The sequence below is a fragment of the Rhinatrema bivittatum genome, chromosome 15 (genome assembly GCF_901001135.1).
Source record: "Rhinatrema bivittatum chromosome 15, aRhiBiv1.1, whole genome shotgun sequence".
Taxonomy (NCBI): Eukaryota; Metazoa; Chordata; class Amphibia; order Gymnophiona; family Rhinatrematidae; genus Rhinatrema; species Rhinatrema bivittatum.
The window spans coordinates 27,118,240-27,139,829 of NC_042629.1; the positions used below are offsets into that span (position 1 = coordinate 27,118,240).

Consider the following 21,590-nt stretch of genomic DNA (forward strand, 5'->3'; position numbering starts at 1 on the left):
ATGACTTCCTGTGATCTTAAATTTCTCGCATGGAAGACTGTCTTCCTCATAGCCATTACATCGGCTAGAAGAGTTAGTGATTTACAAGCACTTGTCACGTACTCACCCTATACAAAATTCCTACATGACAGAGTGGTTCTCCGTACACATCCAAAATTCCTCCCCAAGGTAGTTACGGAATTCCACTTGAACCAATCCATAGTTTTACCCACATTCTTTCCAAGACCTCATTCTCACCAAGGAGAACGGGCCTTACATACCTTGGACTGTAAGCGTGCGCTAGCATATTACTTAGACCGCACTGCAGTCCACAGGAAATCAAATGAACTCTTTATATCTTATGATCCAAACAAACCGGGAAAAGCAGTGGGTAAACATACTCTCGCCAATTGGCTAGCAGATTGCATACAGTTTTGCTATGAAAAAGCAGGTCTTCCTCTCCAAAGGCAAGTAAAGGCGCATTCAGTAAGAGCAATGTCAACCTCAGTGGCACACTATCGTTCAGTGCCAATTCTTGACATATGTAAACAGCAACATGGAGTTCTCTTCACACCTTTGCAGCTCATTACTGTTTGGACAAAGGACGACAAGATTCAGCTTACAGACAATCTGTCTTAAAGAACTTGTTTCCAGTATAATCCCGACTCCTTCCACATCCAACCTGCTGTGATATTCGGCTGCCTCATTTTCACCAACAATACTTCACTGTTGCTTCACTACAAAATGACTCAGCCTATAGCTTGCTAATCACCCATATGTGAGGACTAGCATCCTGCTTGTCCTGGGCTAAAGCAAAATTGCTTACCTTGTAATAGGTGTTATCCCAGGACAGCAGGATGTAGTCCTCACGGAACCCACCCGCCACCCCGAGGAGTTGGGTACGATACGTTTTATTATTTTATTTTTTGCTAAAGCTTACTGCTACATACGAGACTGAAGGGAGACCCCTGTGGCTGAGAATATCATGGCATGCTGGGCATGCTCAGTGAGCTCAGTCAAAAGTTTCTAAAAACGTTGACAGAAAGTTTTCCGCAATAGGGCTCCATCAATGATGTCACCCCATATGTGAGGACTACATCCTGCTGTCCTGGGATAACACCTAGGACAGCAGGATGTTAGTCCTCAAGAATCCCACCCGCCTCAACACAGAGTTGGGTTCTCCTTCGGTTTGTTTTATTTTTTCGTTTGATTTTTTTCTTCTATATTACAAGACTGAAGGGGGACCTCGCGTGGACACACAGATAGCAGCACGCTGGACATGCTCAATGACCTGGTCAAAGCTTCTAGAAACTTTGACAAAACGTTTTCCATACCGGGCTCCATCGGATGATGTCACCCACATGTGAGAGCTAATATCCTGCTGTCCTAGGAGAACACCTGTTACATGTAAACAACTGCGCTTTTTTTTTTAATGCAAATTTTTGTGCATTTTGAACTTATGCATGCAAGTCCCAAATTTTTGAAATTGTATCCATTATTGTATTTGATAAAAATAGTAATTGCCTTCCTCATCTCCCTCCATGTTTGTATATAACTCCGGAATCCAATATGTGTGCTGTGGTGGTGGTTAAGAAGGTGCAGTGAGTAAGTGAGCATGCAGTAGCGTTGGTACATCTTGGCAAGTTTGCTGGAATTTAATTTTCATTCACCTTATTTATTTAGTTTTATTTGATTGCACACTTTACCCTTCCAGCACTGAGCGAGTTCCAAATCATCCCCAAAAGCAGGACATGAAGTCATTAAAAATATAATATAACATTTCATATAAGAATGCATATGTCCCCCAATCCTTTCCTTCAATACAACAATCTTCTTCCTTTAAAAAGCCCCTCAGCTATTTGGAAGCAGAGCAGTAGGCATGTAGTTGGGGCTTATAAATACTTCTATAAAACTTCTCTACTCTATAATAGGCACATCCTCCAGTTGACTGTTTGGAGAAATGCGGGTGTCGCCACAATTGGGCATATGATGTCCCAAGGGTCGATCCTATCAATGCAGGGGCTAATGGATGTCTCCTCCTTTAGCTCGAAAAATGTCCTGGCATATGCTCAGGTAGTCCACTTTATTCAGACTCTACAACTTGCTAAAGTGCTACGACCCAGCCGCTCGCTGTTTGAGTCTCTGGTGCAATATAGTGAAGAATAAAGGGGCCTATTTCTAAAATAATCCACGCCCTCTTCCCAGACAAACAAGAGACCAGCAATTTTGCGAGACAGTGGGCAGATGATCTGGGGGAGCACTTGAGTCCTCCGACCTGGGAGACTATACTATATATTGCCAGGAGATGTTCAATTTCACTTGTATTATGTGAAAATTGCTATAAGATGATATATAGATGGTATCTCACCCCAGATAAAATTCACAGGATATATCCGGCTGCTTCAGATATCTGCTAGCGCAACTGTGGAAGTAGGGGAACGTACTTCCATATATGGTGGGCCTGTCCGACAATCCAGACCCTTTGGGAGATTTTTTTCACCTGGTTGAGTGACCTGCTCCATGTTCCTATACAGGCTTCTGCTATTACTGCCCTCCTGCATGTTTATCCAGATGCCCTAACTAAGTCCCAGCAGCGATTCTGTTCTCATTCCCTTATCGCTGCTCGCACTTTGATAGCAGCTTGGTGGAAAACAGAACAAGTACCGCAGCTGCCGGAGGTCATAGATAAACTCCATGTATACTACCGGCTGGCCTCACTAACAGCTACCAAATATGGGAGAATGTCTTCTTTTATTAAATCTTGGAAACCGTTTATGGAATATATTTCTCAAATGTAACCTGATATTGTGTTAAGAGATCAACTGCTATTTGGGGGTAGGTAATGATTCACAGCAATGTGGGTGAGAGTGTGTCCTTTTACCTTGTATTCCAATGTGTTTTCAAAGTGACATGTTTCTTCTATATACATCCAAGTATTGGGTATGTGAGCATTATGGTATGAAAGTGAGAAATCACTACCTGACATTAATGCTTCTGGATTCTGTAGTAGATGGACTACAGCTCCACTACGCGGGCGAGGGTAGGGGAGGGAGGGGGGATTTGGGGATGTATTCTGTATTCATATTGCTATTGTAATAGCACTGTTATACTAAAAGTTCAATAAAATCATTAAAAAAAAAAGCAGCCCCTCAGCTACCTCCTCTCTTTTCTTCTGAACAGTCACTACTGTTAATCCTTCCCTTGTGCAGGTCTTAGTCCCTCCAGGAGCGCTTGATTGCTGGGTGTTTTTGAGCTGTCTTGAGGTACTACAGAGGATTGAAGGCTGCCATGAGCAGGCACAGATTGAGGCTAACATGTCCCACATGGTTGAGTTGTGGAGCTATGCTACGGAAAAGGTAGGTTCAAGGTTTCCTCCAAAATGTTTTATGTCTATACAGCTAATGGTTACACTATGTTACAGTAAATGAAGAGGAAAGATAAGAAAGGAATAATCTTATTTTAAAGAAAAGGTGTTAGCTAGTCTAGCAGATAGTACTTTCATCAACACCCCTTACTATCACCTCGACCCTGTCAGCAGCAACAGGCCCCTCATAGCCTTCCAAAGCCCCAGCTGGTGCTGCAGTCAATTTTGGGGATCAGCGTATCCATGGTGACAGACCTTCTGGTCGGGGGCAGGTTGCGGTTCCATGCGAATCGGTGGCCCAGTATAACCTCAGAACAATGGGTTCTCGCCATCATTTGCAAAGGGTACAAATCAACCTTTTGAATGTACCACAAAATTACCCTCAGAGTCCATTTTGAGGACTGGTAGCATATCTGGAAGTGTTTTTATCAGAGCTCTCCTCCCTCATAATGGCCAGAGCAGTCAAGCCCATTCCACCAGAGCAGAGACAGCGTAGATTTTACTCCCGGTACATCCTGATTCCAAAGAAAACAGAGGCTCTGTCCCATCCTAGATCTAAGGGCCTTAAACAAGCTCCTCAAAAGAGAAAAGTTCAAGATGGTTTCCCTGGTCTCCCTGATCTCCCTTTCCTGAAAAACGGGATCGGCTATGTTCTCTCAATGTAAAAGACGCATAAATCCATATCAAGATCTTCCCAGCCACCAGAGGTATCTCTGATTCGTGATGGGAAAACCGCACCTCCAGTAATGCGTTCTGCTGATTGGGCTAGTGTATTTACCGAATACCTGGCATGGTGCCGGTGCACCTTCTCAGGCTGGGAGTTCGTTTTCCCCTTTCTGGATGATTGACTGGTAAAAAACAGCTGTCAGTCAGGGGCTGAAGGGTCCATGTCTCAACTATCTGGGTGTTGGAGTCACTAGGCTTTGTCATCAACTATCTCAAGTCCCATCTAAGTCTGTCACCTCAGTTGGACTTCATAGGAGCCCTTCTGTACATGGTTCAGGCCACAGCAAAGGGCCATCACACTGATGTCCGTTGCGGTGGAGATTCAACAGAGCCAGCAGGTATCAGATTGCATATGTTGAAACTTTTGAGCCACATGGCTGCCACAGTACACGTTGTTCTCTTGGTGCACATGCATATCAATGAACCTTGCAATCCCAGTGGCTTCAGGCCACTCAGGATCTACAGGACTGCATCTGAATCACTCCGTTCCCTTGGGACTCCTTGGTCTGGTGGTGGGAAATTTCCAACCTGGAGAAGGGGTATCCTTCCAAATTCCTTGGGTTCAAATTGTATTCACCATGCATCCACCCAGGGCTAGGGAGCCCATGTAAATGGGCTCAGCACCCAGGGATTCTGGACTATCCAGGGATTGTCTGTTAAAACAACTTCCTGGAGCTCTAGACGATCAGGTACACACTGTGGGTTTTCAGAGATTGGCTGTCCAACAAAATTGTGTTGATCCAGACAGACAATCAAGTGGCATCGTACTACATCATCAAACAGGGAGGTAGAGGCTGTTACCTCTTGTGTCAACAGGCGATCCAGCTATGGTCCTGGGTGCACTTCCACGGGATGGGGCTCAGAGCTACGCATCTGGTTGGTATGAAGAATAGGATAGCTTACAGACTGAGTCGCTCCTTCAAACCCCATGAATGATCCCTTGATCCAGGGGTAGCGAATTGTATCTTCTTTCTCTGGGGAAGCCTGGAGTTGGATCTGTTCATGGCTCCTTAGAACAGGAAGATTCCTCTGTTCTGCTCCATGTACAGGACACACAGTAAGCTAGCCTTAGATGCCTTTGCCTGTTACTGGTGCCAGGGTTTCTTGTACACATATCCTCCATCTCGGCTAGTGGCGAAGACTTTGTTGAAGCTTAAGAAGGACAAGGGGACTTTGATTCTCATAGCCCACCATTGGCTGAGATAGGTCTAGTTTCCACTCTTTTGGGAGTTGTCCATCCGGAAACTGATCAGATTGGGGACTTCCCCATATATCGCCCAAGATCAGGGCCGGTTATGACATCCCAACCTTCAGGCCCTGTTGGTCACAGCTTGGATGTTGAGAGGTTGATTTTACAACCCCACAATCTCTTGGATGATGTCAGGTGTCCTTGTGGTTTCCAGAAAGCCTTCCACCAGGAAGGCCTACACAGTGAAGTGGAAGAGGTATTCTGTGTGGTGTGAGCAAAAGACCCTTTCTTCTACTCAACACACAAACTGCTGAACTATCTTCTGCAACTCTCCGAAGCTGATCTCGAGCCCATTTCTGTTCGAGTCATCTCAGTGCATTTGGCGTATATCACCATGGTGTACAGCCTGTAGTTGTATGTTTCATGCGGGAGCTGCTTCAGTTGAAGCCTCCACTAAGGCCTCTCAATGTGTCCTGGGACCTCAATGTGGTTTTAGCTCAGTTGATGAAAGCTCCTTTTGAGCTGCTGCACTCATGTGACCTGAAATACCTGACCTGGAAGATCGTGATTTTGGAGGCAGTTGCTTCGTGAGCAGGGTCAGCAATCTCCAGTTCTTAGTGACTTCTCCAGTTTACAGTAAGTTTTTGCATGATAGGATGATCTTGTGCATGCACTATAAGTTCCTGCCTAAAGTGGTGTCTGTATTTCATCTTAACCAGATCATTGTCTTGTTAACATTTTTTCCCAAGCTGCATTTGCACTAAGGCAAACAAGCTCTGCACAGTTTGGACTGAAAGATAGATTTAGTCTTCTATGTGGAGCGGACAGAAGCCTACAGAGTCCACCCAGCTTTTTCTTCTTTTTACCTAAACTGGCTGGAGATCACCGTTGCAAAGAAGATGTTTTCTAATCAGCTAGCAGGCTGCATTTCCTCCTGTTACACCCAGGGCAGATTGCATCTTGGAGGGGGTCATGTCAAGGCTTACTCTGTTCGAGCCATGGCAGTGTTTGGGGGTCCCAGTTGCAAGCAGTCCCCATGGAAGAGATCTGCAAAGTTGCGACATGAAGTTCTATCATACACATCACATTACTGTTTGGATTGGGATGGCTGATGCATTAGCAGGTTTGACCAATCTGTTCTTCGGAACTTGTTTGAGGTTTAGAACCCAACTCTGTTCCCGCCTAGGGCCTACTGTTTTGTTCAGGCTGCCCCCCTCCTGTTACCAAAAAAGCGTTGTGCTTTGTGTCCCTTGGCACCTGTTTTGTTGGTCCCCTCTTTGGTTGGAGGGACCATGTGTGAGGACTACCATCTTGCTTGTCCTTGGAGAAAGCAGATTTGCTTTCCTGTAAGAGGTGTTCTCAGAGGACAGCAGGATGTCGGTCTTCACAAGACCCCCCCCTGCCCCACGCCCCCCCCCCCCCCCCCATGGAGTTAGATCTTCACTTTAAGGGTTTTATTCTTTATTATTTTCTTCTTAATGCTATGCTATGCGAGGGGACCTGGCATGGTATATTGTATGCCTGAGCATGCTTGGAAAGGCTGTCAGTTCTAAAAACATGGCCATGTCAGGGTTGTGATCAAGATGGTCACTCAAGCTAAGTGAAAATTTTTCTTGCTCTCCCTCTTGGGTTGAAATTTGTGTGAATTACCTGTCCTGGGACCTTCATGACATTTTATATAAAAACACAAGAACAACAAACAAACAAAACAAGTTGTTTGAAAATTGTTGATAATAAATTAAAATAAAGTTGGACCAGAGGTCTATACGGCTTGCTGATATTTTCAAGCTGTGTTCATGAAGGTCCTAAAACCCTATATTTGAAAAGTAAAAAAATTCTACTGGGGAATTGTTGTGTTTGGTGTTTGATTTATATTTTCTTCAGATTTCCGAGGTATATTGAGTTGAGGGCTTTGTGCTTGATTGTTAATAAATTTTAGCTTTAGCTTGTTACAGATAATGGCAGACTGAGGTCAGCTCAGCTGCCTGTATGGGGTAATGTCAGCGAGCTTTTTTGTTTTTTCTCCATCTGCTGGTCTGCGATCATAACCCACTCATCTGGACTAGTCTGCGTGGACTTAAGTAAAGTAAATTTCTCTTTATTTATGAGGCCACTAATTTATTGCTAATATGCACAATTATTTCCCAAACCTCTAAGTGGGTAATATTCTATATTCCTAGTGTGAGTGAGGCCTAATGGAGTTCCAGTTTCAGCCCTCTTCTCGGCTCCTTTGATGGTCTGTGGGAGTGCTGGTGGGGGGTCTTGCTTCTCTCCCCTTGCAGCAGCCGACTGTATGCAGTGTACATACATGATGGGGCAGGACTAGCAGAGGCCCACTGGTATTCTGTTTCTTATCCTTTGGGAGCTACCATCAAGAAACCTGAAAGATTGGCTAGCTGTCCAACACTGATCATGCAGAATCAGAGAATATTATTTCATTCCAGTATCCACTCTGGATGTTGAGAGGAGCATAATTAGTTCCTTTGGATTCTCCAGTAGTGTTTCTCAAGTCTATTTGGCTTCTAGGAAGGAAAGTGAGCCCTTTTAACTTATCCATGTTATGCTAAGTTTCATCACAACAGAGTGCTGGTACAAATTCATCTTTAGTTTTCTGCCTAAAGTGATACTGGATTTCCATGTTACCCAGTCAATTGTTCTGCAGGCATACTTCAGGCCGCATGGTCAAAGAGGTTTGCCATCTTTCCAGAATTTGGATTGCAAAAGATCTCACTTTCCACCTGGAGCAGACCAAAGCCCATAGAAGGCCCACCAATCTATTTATTTCTTTTTGACCGAGACCAGCTAGGGATTGCAGTAACCAAAAGGACTATTTCTAAGTGGATAGCCGATAGCATTATTTTTGTGTGTGTATGTTCGGGGATAGGGGGAATTAGCTCTAAGGGTGGTAACAATGACAAAATATGCAATCCAGCTGCAAATGAAACCAAATATAGCGGTCACAAAGCCATTCAAATAAAATATTTTATTATAAGGAAAAAAAATACTACACATTACAGCACTAATCAGATTATATGATTATAGAAATGTCAATATTTTGCATTCACTAGGGATCTTTAGAGATAGGATGTGTAAACAGAAAGCAAGGCTTTTTATTATTCTTGCAAGCAATAAATTAGGACTTGGCAGTTGTTCAAACTGCTTCTTGTAGATCAGATGGATGGGAAGGTCAGGCAATCAGTTTGCCCCCATGTGTACTTCATGATAATAATGATGGTGGCTCCTCCGAAGTTCCTTTGTCTTGTTTCATGACTTACACCTTTTCAACAGTGCCTCTAACAGTAAGATAATATCATCCTTGTCAATCATGGATCTCGGGCAGTCTGGACAGAATCACTGTAACTTTACACCCGGGATATGTTTTGGCTTCACAAAGAGTTAAACAGGAGTGTGGCCTTGCAATGCCTGCCACCCACAAGAGCTAGAGACAGTTTGCAGCAGTTTCAGAAAATATGCTGATCTTTGCTTTTTTCGCTAGTATCAGTATTTTTGTAGTATTTCATTTTGGTTCACAGACGTTGGCAGGATTTAATTCTGTAGAATCGGACCTGAAATGTTGTCCCTTGTACCACGTACAAAATAATTGTCACAGAACCAAGTAAACCATAACAGCATCACTATCTGTTACGCCCAAGCCGGTCTGACTCGTAATGTTAGAGCCATGGCAGCATCAGTGGCCCATCTGAAATTGTCCTCCATTGAGGAATTTTGCAAAGCTGTGATGTGGAATTTAATCCACATATTTGCATCCCATTACTGTTTAGACACTAAATTCTGATGCAGCAGTAAGTTTGGTTATTCTGTCCTCCAGGGCCCATTATACTATTTTGGGTTGACATCTATGTTGTTAAAATAGTCAAAGCAGAAAAGGGTTTTATCCAACAAAATTATCCTCCCAGTAGCGATTTTGTTTTCTCCTTTTTTTTTTGTTGAAGGTAGGTCTTAGCTTAGGAACCTCATGTATGTGACTGATTATTCTGCATCTCCTAGGAGAAAGAAAAGTTGCTTACTTGTAACAAGTGTTCTCTGAAGACAGCAGGATAACATGTTTCACATTCTCTTCTTTTTCCCCTTTTAGCAGTTATATACTGATTATCTAATATATACTTTATATGACTAAGGGGGCTCTGAGGGGATGGCTACACGAGAATATGCACATATATCCAGAAACGTTTTCTAAACTTTTCCAGAAGGCTCTGGAGATGCTCTTTCAGAACTGTCAGATGTCGTCCACATGTATGGTTGGTTATCCTACTGTCTTTGGGGAATCCCCATAATAGGTAAACTTGCTTTCCTATCACTTCTTTTTAAGTAAGAATACTCTGTGCCTTTTCTATGACTTCTTGAATTCTGTTATTGCTTTTGCCTCCATCGCCTTCACTGAAGGCTATTCTCTGCAGCCATCACCCTTTCTGTGAAGAAATATTTTCCATGGTTAAAACTGAGACTACCTACTTTAAGGATTAGGACCTCTTGAACTATAATTTCCTTTCCACTGAAAGAGGTTTGATTCTTGTGCATTATTTATGCCTTGAATATCATGTGCCCCCCTACTCCTCTCTAGGGTATACATATGTGGGTTCTTAAATCTTATCTCGTAGGGTTTTTAGTGCAGACCTGTACCATTGTTGTAGCCCTTTTGTGGATTACCTGCACCCTTTCTATGTGTTTTTAAAGTTCTTGCCTTAAGATCTGGACATAATACTCAAGTGATATCTCACCAATGACAGGTATAGAGACATTTTTCCCTCCATATTTCTACCAGTTATTTCTCTTTAAGCAGCCTGCCTCAGGCTCTGCGAGCAAAGAAATATATCAGAATGTCTCCTGCTGTTATATTATTTTTGTACTGTTTCGTATAGGAATGGCTGTTTTGTGAAAGAGAGAAGTGAACAATAAATAAATAAATATCATGACATCCTCAGTCCTCTCTTATTTTCTCTCGCCCCTGTTGCTGTGTCATTGCTTTAATAGCCTCTAGAATGGAGGTAAGAGAAGAATTTATGGACCCTATAAAAAGGGGGAAAATATTTCAGCTCTTTTGTTGCTATCCAGAACAATATCTGCCTCCAGAGAGTTCCTGCTCCTTGTACATTTATGGTAGACATGGTAAGGAGAGGCACTCAACTAGTCATCACTACTAGCAAGTAACTTCTAATATCCAGAAATTCTCAAGAAATACAGTAGCTAAAGTAGCTTGGTTGTGATCTTTTTGTCTAGTTATCTAACGTACTCCATTTCTGTTGGTCACTGTTATGCTTCTAAAACAATATTTGTTAACTTTTTGGAACATTTACTGCTTGCTTATGTTTCCATGGGGTCTACTCTCTCAAGAACCTTAATTTAACACAAAATACAATGAAAATGATTTTTCTTCCTATGTGTTGCCTCTTCTGTCCCCTCACACATTTCCTTGGACTCTCACTCTTCACATTCACTCTCTTCAATGCCCAATCCCTAGTGAAAAAAACCCACATTCTCAACGACTTCCTATTAGAATCAAAGCCAGACATCTACTCAGTCACAGAGTGTCTCAAGCACACAGACATAGCACTACTAAACCAACTACTATCTCATCTCTACAACATTTACTCAATACCCAGACCCAAATAAGAGGGGGCGGCCTTCTCCTCGCAGCCAAAAAAGAACTCAACCTCACCCCCCCAAACGGTCAATTTACCTCCCAAATATGAGCATGGCTTCCTCAAATCCCCACTGCTACAGATATGTCTAATATACACCCCCCCCCCCCCCCGGTCTACTAGAGCATGACACATCCCCCCTCATCGAATTCATTGCCGAGAACATTGATCTCAACACACCCTCCATCATACTCGGCGACTTCAATCTACATGTCGACTCCTGCCCACCTTCCCCCTCATGCGAAGTTTTCCTCTTAACTGTTGATGCCATGGGATACAAGCAAATCATGAACCTCCCTACCCATAAACCAGGACACACACTTGATCTCATTTTTACGAACTCCAGCATAGCCACCACCGATACCCCTACCTGCACCCCAGTACCCTGGTCTGACCACACTCTCATAAACACCACCCTCTCTATAATGAAACCAACACCCCCAACCCCCTCCCCCCAACACTCACACTTTCCAATTTCGCAAACCCTGCTCCAGAGAAGACCTTATCGCATCATGCTCTGACATCTTAAACAAGATCGACCTCACTAACCCAGATTCAGCTATCTCCTCCTGGAATGACACCACAAAAAAGACATTGCAGACAAAATCTGCCCACTTAAAACAATAAATGTAAACCCTTCCCGCTGCAACAAAAAAGCATGGTTCACACCAGAACTAAAGAAACTCAAAAACAACTTGAGAATCAAGGAAAGAAAATGGAGAAAACACCTATCCCCCCTCTTTACTCGCATCATACAAAACATCCATGCATGAATACAGGATCACCATCCTAAAAACAAAACGCAACTTCTGTGCACGTAAAATACACGACTATCGGTACAATTCCAAGGCCCTATTCACACTGATATAAAACATAACTGGACCTTCCCCCACACACAGCCCATCTTTAGATTCCAGAAGCAAATGTAACAATCTAGCCTCCTTCTTCCACGACAAAGTCGCCAAACTGACAGCAAACCTTCCCCCCGACACGGCCTTCACCCTGACCCCCCCCCCCAACACCACTGCTAACCTAGAACATCTTGAAACCACATCAGCACTTGAAATTGAATCCCTACTAAAGAAAATCAAACCCTCCACACACCCCATAGACAACATCCCCACCAAAATGCTACAACCCATCCCCAAAACAATAGCCTCCACCCTCGCAGAGATTATCAATTGTTCATCACACATGGTGTAGTCCCTGCCTCCCTCAAGCAAGCAATCGTGAAACCCATCCTAAAAAAACCTAACCTCGACACTTCAGAACTATCCAACTATCGCCCAATCTCAAACTTACCACTCCTAGCCAAAATCATTGAAAAGGTAGTCAACCTCCACCTCACTGAATACCTAGACACACACAACATTCTGTCCCCATCTCAATTTGGTTTCCGTAAATTTTTCTCTACTGAAACACTCCTATTGTCCCTCACAGACACCTTTCTCAAAGGCATGGATAATGTTCAAGCCTTCCTCCTAGCTATGCTTGACATCTCCTCTGCCTCGATACTGTCAGTCACAAGATCCTCCTAAACAACCTCTCTAACATAGGCATATCTGGTACTGCCCATTGCTGGTTCAAATCGTACCTTGAAAACAGACAATTCAAGGTCAAATTAAACAGCAGCAAATCTGACCCGATTAAACTTATCCAAGGTGTACCCCAAGGCTCAGCCCTCTCCTCAACCCTCTTCAACATCTACCTGCAACCTCTCTGCCACCTCTTAACCAACTTAGGCATTGTCCACTTCATATATGCGGATGACGTCCAAATTATTATCCCCATCACCGATTCACTAGACAATGCATTAATAGTCTGGAACAACTTCATCAACTCGATCAACCACCTCCTATCTAACCTCAATTTGGCACTCAACACCAACAAAACTGAACTCATTATTTCACACAATCCCACCACACCTAGCACATCACCCCTCCCGACTCCTGTCTCTCAACAAGCACGCAACCTGGGTGTTATCATCGACAAACAACTGAACCTGAAAGCATTCATAAAATCCACTTTAAAAGTATGCTACTTTAAATTCCACGTGCTAAAGAAAATTAGGACTCTCTTGCATGCCCATGACTTCCGCACTGTCCTTCAAACCTTAATCTTTGCCAAGATAGACTACTGTAATTCTCTCCTACTAGGCCTCCTCCCCTCCACCATCAAACCCCTCCAGTTATTACAGAATGCCACTGCCAGAATACTAACCAGTACCTGTAGAAAAGACCACATCATACCCATCCTAAGAGACCTACACTGGCTTCCAATCTCATCTAGAATTCTTTACAAAACTCTCCCTTACACACAAAACCTTACACAACCAGTACATCAACTGGCTAAATAACTCCTTACATTTCAATACCTCCAATAAGCCAACCAGATCTGCCTACAAAGGAACCCTTCACATCCCCTCTCCTAAAACTACACAACGATCCTCCACTAGGGACAGAGCACTCTCAATAGCAGGACCAATCAACTGGAACTCTGCATACACAAATTTAAAAAAAAATTGAAAACTTGGCTTTTCAAGCTAGCCTACCCCCTAATACCTACCAATACCCTTTGACATCCACTCTCTACCATTGTTATTTACCGCTCTCTGAAAGTGCCTTGGTTCCAAGCTTTATTCCTTTACATATATATTATTTCAACAGCCATCTACCCTCTAGTTTTAATGAGATATAACACACTACAAGCATACCTTGTTACCAAACATTGTATATAGTATCCCAATATATATATTTATTTTTATTTATTTATTTGTGTTTTTCTATACCGGCATTCACGGAAGTTCGTATCATGTCGGTTTACATAAAACAAGGGGTGAGCAATACATTATAACGTACATTATAACGTTATATATATATAATACATTATAATGTATATATGCTTAAATCAAGTTATGTTTGTTCCTCATATAACGTTATGCATCTTTCTCTGTTTACCATGTAACTAAATTGTTCTATGTATCCTTTCTCTATCATTGTTACACGTTCTATGTAAACAGATACGATGTGCATACGGTTATCGGTATATAAAACACTTACATAAAAATAAATACTAAAGGAAGGGAATTTTCAGAAAGCTGATATAATGGGTTGCGTGAACCTTGGGGTGGGTTGGGTTTGGGGCGTACTGTTTTTATGTTGTGGGTTTGATTGCATTGTATGCTGCCTAGAAAGTTTTGGTTTAGGTGGTATATTAGGTGTAATAAATAAGTATGTGAATTGCTCTTAATGGGGCAGATTTTAAAACCTGCGCACGGGTCCGATTTTAAAACATGCTTGCGCAGCTGCTGTCCATAATTTCTGGACTCAGGGCCAGGCATGCAAGAACACTTAGACTCAGTAAAAGGTATAAAATACATTTTATTTGGCTTTTTTAAAAGGGTTCCTGGGAGATGCGGTATGCTAGGTGCCCTTTATCTTTTCAAAATAACTAGCATCTCCCCGAAATTAGGCCTTGCCCTTACTTTTATAGTCAAACATACAGCACTGCCGAAGTTTCCAGAATGGCGTGACTGCTCAAAGACTCATTTACAAAGATACATTATGCTGTTGTCATGACAATCTATCATGTATAGGAAATGCTTGTGAGGATCACTCCCCCCAACTAAGAATTCTTCACCAGCTAAACTTGTCCATCCTCCTACCATAAAAGTTCCTTTATCAACATGACTTTGATGGCCTTTGTTTCTTCTGATCTTCTCTTGATCCGCTTTGTTGTGTAAACAGATAGCCAGTCTGTGTCCTGAATAGGAAATAGGCCTGAATTCCGTTTGCTGGCGCCAGGACTTTAATTAAAACTGTAACTTTAAAAGAATCTTTTCACCTGGCTCCTGTCGCTGAGATAGACATCTGCAAGACAAAAGCTTGCATCCTGGCTTCATGCGAACCAAGCTTCCCTGTATTGTGGTGCAAATATTGTCATTGATGCCTTCCTGGCCTTTAATTATAGGCTTTGCAGAGCTACAAGTTTCCCAAATCTTCCACATTCTTGAGTCTGAGAAATTCACTATATTTCAACAATGTCAGTGTGAATCAGCCCTCTGAGGATTCTGGGAATGGCTGAATGAACCAAAATTATGAACCAGAGTTATGAATTATATCATTTTCCCTCTTGTGACACCGTCAATGGAAAAGGTGTCACACCAACCAGTCTTCGATGATGAGCCATGACAAAGGAACTTAAAAGTGTGTCCTAACCACTAACCTTGGTATTTATCAGGTGTAGTGCATAGGTGTGTGTCCCTCTAGATTCCTAATTAATATGAATGATACTCCCACAAGCATTCACTAGTTACTTAAACAATAACATCATAACTAATTTTCACTAGGTAGCTATTAGCTCTATAATGGAGCTATACAGATACCTGCGTTATAAAAAGGACCTACTTCATAATAGCATGATCACATATGTTATCTTTCAGAGTCAAGTAATTACATAATAGTTGTATAACATGTAAAGATAACTACACAGAGAGACCAGTATGAAAGTACTATATTTCTCATATACTACTAGGTATACTGGGCAAATCCTTTCAATGAATACTGTTGTTGTAAACAACTACCCAGGATAATATTTATTAAAATGGCAAGCAGGGATATAATCAATGTACCTTACCAGAAAAGTAAAGGAAGCCAATAGAATAAAAGAAAACCAAGAATCAACAAAAGGACTCATGCTGTGTTGTGCATACATAATGTGGGACAAGTTATAAAAGTGTTGCAAAGCATAAGACATATTCTAGTCATATGCTGCAGTGATGGAAAATCAAATGCAGAGGCATATTCATGATAGACAAAGGCATAGCAAAATTCCAAAACATCCTACTAATTCTGTAGGGTATTTATAAGTGCTATCCAGTATTATGACAACAACCTGTAGCAGTGAAAACAATCACTGTATGGACAGTCCTAATTCAATTGTGGCAGTCATCTGTCCAAGAGATGGTACAGCTGTGGATGGCAAGGTTTTTAAACCAATTTCAGTCAAGGGGTATTAGTTATTAAGGTAGATGAGGGCTAGTAATACTGCTTCGTCTTCAGGTATTTCTAGGGAAGTGGGGCTAATACCCTTCTTAGATGATGGTAAGTCTAAGTGTAATTGGGGATAATCATAAAAACAAGTGAAAGCTGACTCTGTGAGAAAGTCTTTAGCATATTATGTGAACTAAAACACAATAATGTCCTTTGCAAGATTGATAAACCATCAGTGTAAGTCTTTGCACAGGGAAAGGAAGAAATGTAATACAAATAAAAGACAGAAATAAGGAAAATTATATCTTCCCCTTTGGAATCCTAAATAGAAACCAACTAGCTTATAAGTCACAGATAGAGTTTATAGTGAAAGGGCCAAGATAAGAAGAAAAGAACAATGAGCAATTAATATGCCGAAAGATATAGTAATAGAATGTTGCAGATCCCTATAGCAGAGCTCCTCATGTGTAAGGTATGTATTTGTTTCAAGGAGAACAATCTCATAATAAATATCACAGGCTACACTAGGAAGAAATAGTTATGAAAGAGAGTGAAACAGTCATTAGGTAAAATTTAGTAAATAGTGTCATAGTAAAAAGATATTCCAAGAAGGGTTTAGCGAAGAAATTAGAATAAAAAATAGAATATTGAAATATGAAAGATCAGCAAAGTGATTACCCTAAGTGCAAGCTACAAAACAAAAGAATAGGAATAGCGTATAACTTAGGCTGGTGTGGAAGAGAAATATAAAGAGATCTCCCTCTTGAACCCTAAATTATCAGCTTTGAATCACACTGAAACACATCACCCTCTATGTAATCAAAGCAGCTTCCATAGATAAAGATACAGAAAAACCTAATACATATGCATTTAGTTGATTCAGCATATAAGTATTATAAATTCTAAGACTGGAAAATACTACTTAACTTGGAACATACAAACTAATAAAAACAACATCACTTCAGATGATATCATTAACTTGAACACCTAAGTTCGGGCAGAGAATGAAAGAACCTAGATTCTGCATAAAGTCACTCCCACAGAACAAAGAGAAAAACAACAATCAGGTATAAATTGTAAGCATTGCAGTCCATATAGTATGTAAGAATGTCTGTGGCCAAGAATAATTTCTGCATTCAGTGCGTATATAGTTCTTTTAGTAGGATTCAGTGATGGCAGAGTAGAATCTCTTAGCTCATTAGATTAGATGTATGTGTATGGATTCAAACCTAAATAAAAGTACACAAATCCGATTAAGTAGTAAGAAAATACTATTATATCACGAACTCCCTATATTTAATTTGCAAAATAATCCCCACATTATTTCAAAACATCATGCAATGGTCCAGACCACAAACATAAATACTCAGACGTTACATTAAAACATATATGTCACAGAACTGACTACATAATGCATGCATTCATTCATTCCTCATTTTACACATGTCACATAGAACAGACAACATGACAAACTTTTGAGCTCAAAAAATTAAAAAGTACTTTAAAAATATAAAAGAATTGGATCGATCCACAAAAGAAAACAAAAACTCAGAATTAAAAGTAGAATAGATCTATTAAAAATGAAAAAGGAATCAAACTGGAATAAACTGTATTCTTCATCTCCCATGGAACAGAGACAGATGTGCTTTGGTACCCTGGAAAGAAAGCTAGTATATGACAGTTAATATAATGATTAAAATTACATTTAAAAATGACATTACAGGTTCCTTAAAAGTCAACCTTCTGTTATACCTTAATTCAGCAAAAAGCAGTCATAAAGCTACTTTCCTTTCTATGATGGTCCACCTCTAGGAGGCGCTGTCCCCTGTGATAAGAGCTACTTCCTTTTACAAATCTAAAACCCTTTTTTTTTTTTTTTTATGCTATAAACTCCTAACTCACTTTCTAAAAGAAAAACTTAAAACAGACAACTTTGCACTTAATTAGAATTCATTTTATTTCCATCCTATATGCATATGCTCCATAGAGTTCATACTACCAAATCCTGTAAATACTCTAAATAAAAATACGGATCATTTCCAAAAGCACAGACATATCAGCTAGGAGTCTGGAAGTCTGCAAAATAAAAAGGAGGGCACATACTAATATGCATTAACCAAATGTGTTTCTTGCTGGCACATAAATAGATAATAGACATTGCTGCTTAACTCTCTGCTGTTCACCGTCTCACAATCTTTCTCCTTTACATATCGTCTAAACAGTCCACAATACAAACGTTCAATACCTGAACTCCCATCAAAATAAACCACCTAATTCATTCCCTTACTTCTAAAAGTTAGCATCTAATGAGGTATAATCAAAACTGAGAAATATCTATCATCCTTACTGCCGCATAAAGTTCATGCATATTAGTGCCTTCTGTTTGTTTCTGACCTGTGTTTAATTTAAAATAAATCATAGCTGCACACAATTGTTTAAAAGCAAACCCATGGTATGAAGTTTAAATGCAACTGACTCACATTTTTTTTTCTCTACTTCTACCAAAACATTCTAAATGTCCCACCACACAGCCTTCTGCATATTCATTCTTACCTACCTGCATCAGCATAAAAATAAATCTCTTCCCTTTTTAACATTACGTCATCTCTCATCCCTAATATGCACTTCCCCATACTTTCCACAACACAAATTTCTGTTTTCACACGAAACAGATCAATTCATTAGTCCCTCTTCTATCACATACTCTATCCTTTATAATATCAAACAAAAACCTCAAAACTCTTACATCAGCAGAACTGTACAATTCATTTTGAAGTGACTCACTCCCAGGTGTTTTGTTTTGGTTTTTTTTCTTGCTTCTCAAACACATTCCTAAGGGGGGGGGTCCCCTCCTCTCCCGCCAAACAACTGTTACACTCAATGAATAGGTTAGTTAAGTGATAAAGCACTTAAACAGATCATTTCATTAAAAAGGCATCACTCTCTTTTGGTACCTCTATAGATTGTTTTCCTTTCTATCTCTCTGCCTATGCACCTGACCAAAGAAAAAACATCCCTTTCCAATGATAAATCAAATCTAATTATGAATGGCTTACTGTCATTAATCAGCAACAACACAAAGAGCAAAAATCGCGACCCTGTCGAAACTACTATATAAATACAAAAGGTATCGCCACACCTATACCCAATCACACCGTCAATGTAAACTGTGAAAAAAAATTTTTTGAACTTTGAAAAAATTATTTAGAAAATGTTAAGATAAATAATTAGAAAAAATTAGAAAATTTTTTTTTAGAAAAACAGGACTGCATCAGCAAGCCTTTGACAACGTGCACAATATAGCCATATTGAGCCGTCCGGTCTTTTCAATCACTTGCAGCCTGTCATATAAGCACGTATTCTCCAAAGTGTTCAAAAGCCCAAGAACTTTAATTCTTTGGGGCAGTTCAGCAGGGCATGGAATTCTAATAGCTGTTCTGAAAAATTATTAGAGAACAATGATCTCTTTCGGCATCCTAGCTCGGCGTTTGCTGCAAAGGATGACTTAAGACTTTGGTCCTGTTTTCAAGAGAATTTCCTGACTCCTGAAGAAGCAGCCGGTAGGCTGCGAAACAGCCGCTGTCGAGTCGGCACTCCAGACACCGACTACAATAACAAGTTGTCATAATGTTCAATCGTATGAATGCATTTAATATGAGTGTTTGGAGTCTTGCATCTCTTATCATTTCATCCTACTAAAGCAGTTATTTCAATTCCATACATCAGGAAACTACCGAAAGAGATCGTTGTTCTCTAATAATTTTTCAGAACAGCTATTAGAATTCCATGCACTGCTGAACTGCCCCAAAGAATTAAAGTTCTTGGGCTTTTGAACACTTTGGAGAATACGTGCTTATATGACAGGCTGCAAGTGATTGAAAAGACCGGACGGCTCAATATGGCTATATTGTGCACGTTGTCAAAGGCTTGCTGATGCAGTCCTGTTTTTCTAAAAAAAAAATTTCTAATTTTTTCTAATTATTTATCTTAACATTTTCTAAATAATTTTTTCAAAGTTCAAAAATTTTTTTTTCACAGTTTACATTGATAGTGTGATTGGGTATAGGTGTGGCGATACCTTTTGTTTTTATATATTACTCTCATTAATAACATAATTCTAACAACTTAGATGCAAATATGAGCATCCCTACAGTAATGGTGGGAAATATAACCAAAAACTAAGAGAAACAGATAAGTATAAGAAAAAATGTGTGAAGCTTGCTGGGCTGGTTAATCTTCTTCTACGTTTACAGTAAACATAAGAGTCCTTGTGGCCAGCCATGGCTACATCATTCAGCCCTGTACCTTGAGGGGGAGGGGGGAGAAGCAAAACAGCATAGAACTGAAAGATTCCTTTCTCTGGTTAATGATACCCTAACAGCAATCACGCGTTAACTCCAAAGCAAACTTAAATATGAACTTATAAAAATAAATCTCATGGACTAAAATAAACTGGATGCATTTATGTACCTCTGATCACAGACAGCTGTAAACTATAATATCCAGCCATGCAGTTTCTAGTTTTAAAAGCACCGCATTTTTTAATTTTTTTCACTCCTGCTTTCTCTCTGCCCAAAGAATGCCTACTGCTCCAATAAAACAAATATCCATTTTAGGTTTAACTACAATCACTAAACTTTTTTGACAAGGAAACATGTTACACAAAATCTTAACTTTTATATAAATAGATGCACACAGACAAAAAATAGGCTTCCTTGTTAAAGCTAATCAAAGGAGGAAAAGAAAGAAATTAACCACATGTAACCTGCTTTAAAAGATTAAAGCCGTTAGCACCTTCCTGTACAAACAACAAACAACCAAACTTTGGTAAAAATCCACTAACTAAAAACTCTTATCATACTAATTATAACTTTTAAACTTACCCAATTTAACTTCAAACAGTTCTACACAAGCACCACTGCTCACTTTGCAGCTGTAACTTGAAACCTCTGCAGAGCCAGAAGCCATGCGGTCTGAGGACAAAAGATCACAGACTGACTAGTGCTGGCTACCCCTCTGGTTTTTCAACTGTTCAATCTGAAAATAGCAGAACTTAATTTAGATTTTAATCAAATCAGCAGCTCCTGTACCTGTCTCCCTAACATATCTATGAAGGAACATTTTGCAAAAAGTATTCTAATCCCGATGTAACACACAATCTATATACACTGTACAACAGTGTATATAGCCAAGCCAAGCCAAGTGTATATCGCCAAGTGTATATCGCCAAGTGTATATCGCCAAGTGTATATCGCCAAGTGTATATAGCCAAGTGTATAAGTGTATATAGCCAAGCCAAGATGGGGGTACCACAAGGATCATCACTCTCCCCCACCCTCTTCAACATCTACCTTCTCCCACTCTGTCATCTGCTTACTAACCTCAAACTCACCCATTTCCTATACGCAGATGACATTCAAATTCTCATACCTATCACAGAGACCATACACAAAACCATGGATCATTGGAAAAAATGCCTCTCATCCATCAACGATCTTCTAACCAGCCTCAACCTCGTTCTAAACACCAAAAAAACGGAAATCCTCATAATAGCACCAGATAAATCTGCCCCGCCAACTTCCAGCAACCCTCCAGACGCCTCAGGACACTCCACAGCACCTCAAGTCAGAGATCTGGGAGTACTACTAGACAACAGACTCAGCCTCAACAAATTCATAAAG

General features: G+C 40.5%; 1 protein-coding gene across 2 annotated transcripts in view; it reads left to right on the forward strand.

Annotated features, from left to right (window-relative positions):
* The window catches only part of TRAPPC10 (trafficking protein particle complex 10), a 269,076-nt gene that overhangs the window by 110,916 nt on the left and 136,570 nt on the right, over window positions 1-21,590 (forward strand). For both annotated transcript variants that reach the window (XM_029577817.1, XM_029577818.1), the window contains exon 8: window positions 3,189-3,335. In XM_029577817.1, the coding sequence (XP_029433677.1) occupies window positions 3,189-3,335 (147 nt within the window). The remainder of the gene's footprint in view (window positions 1-3,188; window positions 3,336-21,590) is intronic.